This window comes from Nannospalax galili, unplaced genomic scaffold, assembly GCF_000622305.1.
Source record: "Nannospalax galili isolate Female #2095 unplaced genomic scaffold, S.galili_v1.0 scaffold22190, whole genome shotgun sequence".
NCBI classification, from domain to species: domain Eukaryota; kingdom Metazoa; phylum Chordata; class Mammalia; order Rodentia; family Spalacidae; genus Nannospalax; species Nannospalax galili.
In genome coordinates, this window is record NW_008328278.1 from 2,528 (window position 1) to 5,774 (window position 3,247).

At 44.0% G+C, this 3,247-nt stretch overlaps 1 protein-coding gene across 1 annotated transcript; it reads right to left on the reverse strand.

Moving 5' to 3' along the window:
- Positions 1–530: 530 nt before the first annotated feature.
- On the reverse strand, positions 531–2,411 carry LOC103724395 (coatomer subunit beta'-like). Its single transcript, XM_008821492.3, has 5 exons — positions 1,833–2,411; positions 1,570–1,750; positions 1,332–1,400; positions 1,106–1,174; positions 531–885 (listed from the first exon to the last, which is right to left on the reverse strand). The coding sequence occupies exons 1-5, from the start codon at positions 1,904–1,906 to the stop codon at positions 790–792; spliced, it is 489 nt and encodes a 162-aa protein (XP_008819714.1). The 5' UTR covers positions 1,907–2,411; the 3' UTR covers positions 531–789.
- Between the last annotated feature and the right edge of the window lie 836 nt (positions 2,412–3,247).

The following is a 3,247-nucleotide window of genomic DNA, read 5'->3' on the forward strand; positions in this document are numbered from 1 at the left end:
ACATTTCATTTTGTAAAGCCTTGTCTCCTTTTTCATTAGTACTAAGTGTTTTAAAATGTCAGAGTTCAAAGGTGCTTTCTCTAATTTCTTCTGTTTTCAATTATAGAAGGTGTGTCTAACCCATACAAAGAAAAACTTGTTGCCCTACTCAGTTCCTAGGTTACAGAGGGGTAACTGATTATCTGATTATGAATCTACTCACGTTAGAGCAGTTAACCACAAGAGTCCTTTCCCCCTTGCTTCTCCGTTCTATCAGAGACTAGCAGGTAGTGTAGACAGCCCAGCTGGACAGAAATCAGATGTGGATCTCTGCCAGCCACACTATGTAGACTGAGCATGATGACGGTAAGATCAGAACGAGGTTTAGGTAATTACAACATTGATACCCAGTTCTAAAACAGTGCAACAGGTATTTGAAAACCACACTTATTCAAAGGAGAATGAGGCTAGTCCTGGGTGAGGTGTTTTCGCTCAGCCTTCTAAAACTAGAAGTCTGTCTCCATTACTCAGAAAAAAACCTCATTTTTTCATTAATTTAAAAGACTTTATGAGATATGGTAATGATGACAGTATGAAAAAAAAAAAGCCCATGTCTCTCAGTTAACACAGTGATTAAAGCTGCCCATCAACTCTGAAGGTGAGGAAGTCATTGTGCTCTCCTTGGTCCACAGTGTTTACATGTACAAATCAAAAATTTCCAGAGTTCAAGCACTGGCACTGTGGTCAGGGTGGTGATCAACTCCTATACATCATAATGATCTGTTTACTCTAGTACATGGCAAACTACGTTCAGTCATCCAGAATATCTTCATCCAGATTGATGTCTGTTGTATCAATATCTTCTAATTCCAAATTATCCAAATCAACGTCTAGTTCTAGTAAGCTCTGGAAAGGAAAGGAAGATGGTGATGTCACACATACCATGTTAGGAAGTTATCTGGTGTACAATCCAAAGCCAGAACTCCAATTTCCTCAATTGTCAAGGGGCATGGTCTCACTTCAAAGCCTCTGCTCTGAACTGGGACACTGATGGCATTTACACCTCAGAGGCCTGTGCTCCTGACACATTTCCTGGAACATGAGGGGTAGAGGATGTCGGACCTACCTTTTCTTCTTTGTGGGCAGTTTGGGAGGCCATAACTGGAGTGGGAGAAGCAGGTTTCTCGTCGGTTTCCTGAAAACCCAAGCAGAGGTATGTATGAAGTCAAAGGAACATGCCCACGGATTTAAATTTTCCCCCCAAGCCAAGGAAGACGAGGATCAGGAAGCAGCAGGTGGTTTTCTGACCAACGCTCTCAGCCACACTGTCATAACATGAGTGTTCCACTAACCTGCTGAGCTGACATTTTTGTGGGCTGGAAGCCTTCTGCCTCCTCCATAACATTTCTCTCTTCATTTGGCTGTTAGAACAAAGCAATGATGAAGTGAAATACTGTGAAATCATAAATGATCTAGACATTTGGCCCAAATCCCAGATGGCAGCTCTTAATAATGTATTTGCAGTTCAAAACCTAGAGTTCTGTTTCCTCCTCACTGTCACACTACAAGAAGCCCGGTACTGCCACTCACCGTGACAAGAGGGTACTGCTTGGCTGGCCACAGATCAGCACGTGTCTCCTTCACCCATTCTTCAACAACAAAGGCTTCCTTTAACCCAGGGAAAAGGTTTTCGTACTCTGTTGGATCAGCAAGGGATTCTGCTGCTTTCTGGTTGACTTTTGAGAGATTCTCCCTCCAAAGTTTCACTACCCTATTAGAGACACAGAACCAAACAGATTAAATAAGTGTCCTGTTTTTATTTGAAACATTTCTTCCTAATATTAAATCCATACCTTGAAACCTGGCTGTTCGGGCCAGGAAGGCAGCCTCTGGCAGTCTTCCTGTTCTGATCAAGAGCTCTAGGCATGCGTCAAGCCTGAGGAGTCAAGGAAGAGGCAGTGACTATACAGTAACAGTAATGCACTTCCTGTTGCAAAGTTATAAAATCCCCTCCATACCCTTGTTCTTATGCATTAATTTCATTTCTGTTGCTGAGTCTTTACTAATTCTTTTTGAGACAGGATCTCCCTATAATCCCAGCTGGCCTAGACCTCGCTATCCCAGAGATCTGCCTGTTCTGCCCCGCCCCCCGCCCCAGGGATTAAAGGCGTGCCACCATGCCTAGCTCTTTATTTATCTTAATGTTGAACAGTCAGTGGATTTCAGGGAGGTGAGATAAGACAGCTTTTGTGACCACTTTCAGCTTATTTTGTTTCAATAGGTCATAAGACTAAAGTAGCTTTTCAAGGGGAGTTATGACAGGCGAGGCATGCATTCTGAGTTTTATGATGGGCCTGGGAGTGTAGCTCAGTAATGGAATATACGTCTAGTGTGCACAAACCAATTCCCCAGCACCTCAAGAAAAAAATTTTTTGGTCTTTTTGAGCTGTAGCCCCAGCTGTCCTTGAACTCACAGATCCGCCTGCCTCTGCTTCCTGAGTGCTGGGACTAAAGGCGTATGCTTACCAGGCCCAGCAAAAAAACTTTCTTTAACCCCCCGATTTTATGCATTCTGTCATACGTGTTAAGTCTTATCTGGTCAAGCATTTGTATCCAAACGCCCTCCAGTGCAAGTTCATCTACTGGCTCTAAATCAGTCTATCTAGAGATCTAGAGATCTTCTGCTTTCCCTCACCCAGCGGTAAGTACTTGACAACAGTTCCCAGGCTAGGGCTAGGGGCCACCACCCATTGTCTTACGCACACCAGCATCACTGCTGCAAGTTTACGTGAGCAAGCTTCTAGTGGCCTGAAAAACTCTTGTTTCCCTATGTTCATGGACCAACCCCGGCTCTTAACAATCTTTCTACCCCCTCTTCTGCACAGCGGTCCCTGAGCCATGAGTGAGGTTTAATATAGGAGTCCTATCCAGGAACACACACTCTGCAGTCTCTCATTCTCTAAAACTTAGCCAGTTGTGGCCTTCTGTGTGCATCAAACCGTTGTATAAGGAAGTTTCGCTGGTGAAGACAGGACATACTTCAGACTCAGGACTCTGGAGCAATGGAGCTGAAACTGACCTTGCAGCCTCCTCCCTGAGGACTAGCTCTCACAGTTCTGTAGGACACTATGTAAGCTGCTAAGGGAGAAAATCAGTCAATGGTTCAACCCAGCTCTAAAGCCTAATAACCACAATGACTGGCTCAGCAAACTATTTTTATTGGTGCAGTAGTGGCACTGTTATTTGTGGGGGTAACTGGACTTAAATT

Coding starts and splice junctions, on each gene's coding strand:
- LOC103724395 (XM_008821492.3), bottom strand. CDS start 1,906: ATGCCTAGAGCTCTTGATCAGAACAGGAAGACTGCCAGAGGCTGCCTT. Junction 1,751..1,832: donor CCGAACAGCCAGGTTTCAAG/GTATGGATTTAA, acceptor TGTCTCTAATAG/GGTAGTGAAACTTTGGAGGG. Junction 886..1,105: donor CTGCCCACAAAGAAGAAAAG/GTAGGTCCGACA, acceptor TTTCCTTTCCAG/AGCTTACTAGAACTAGACGT.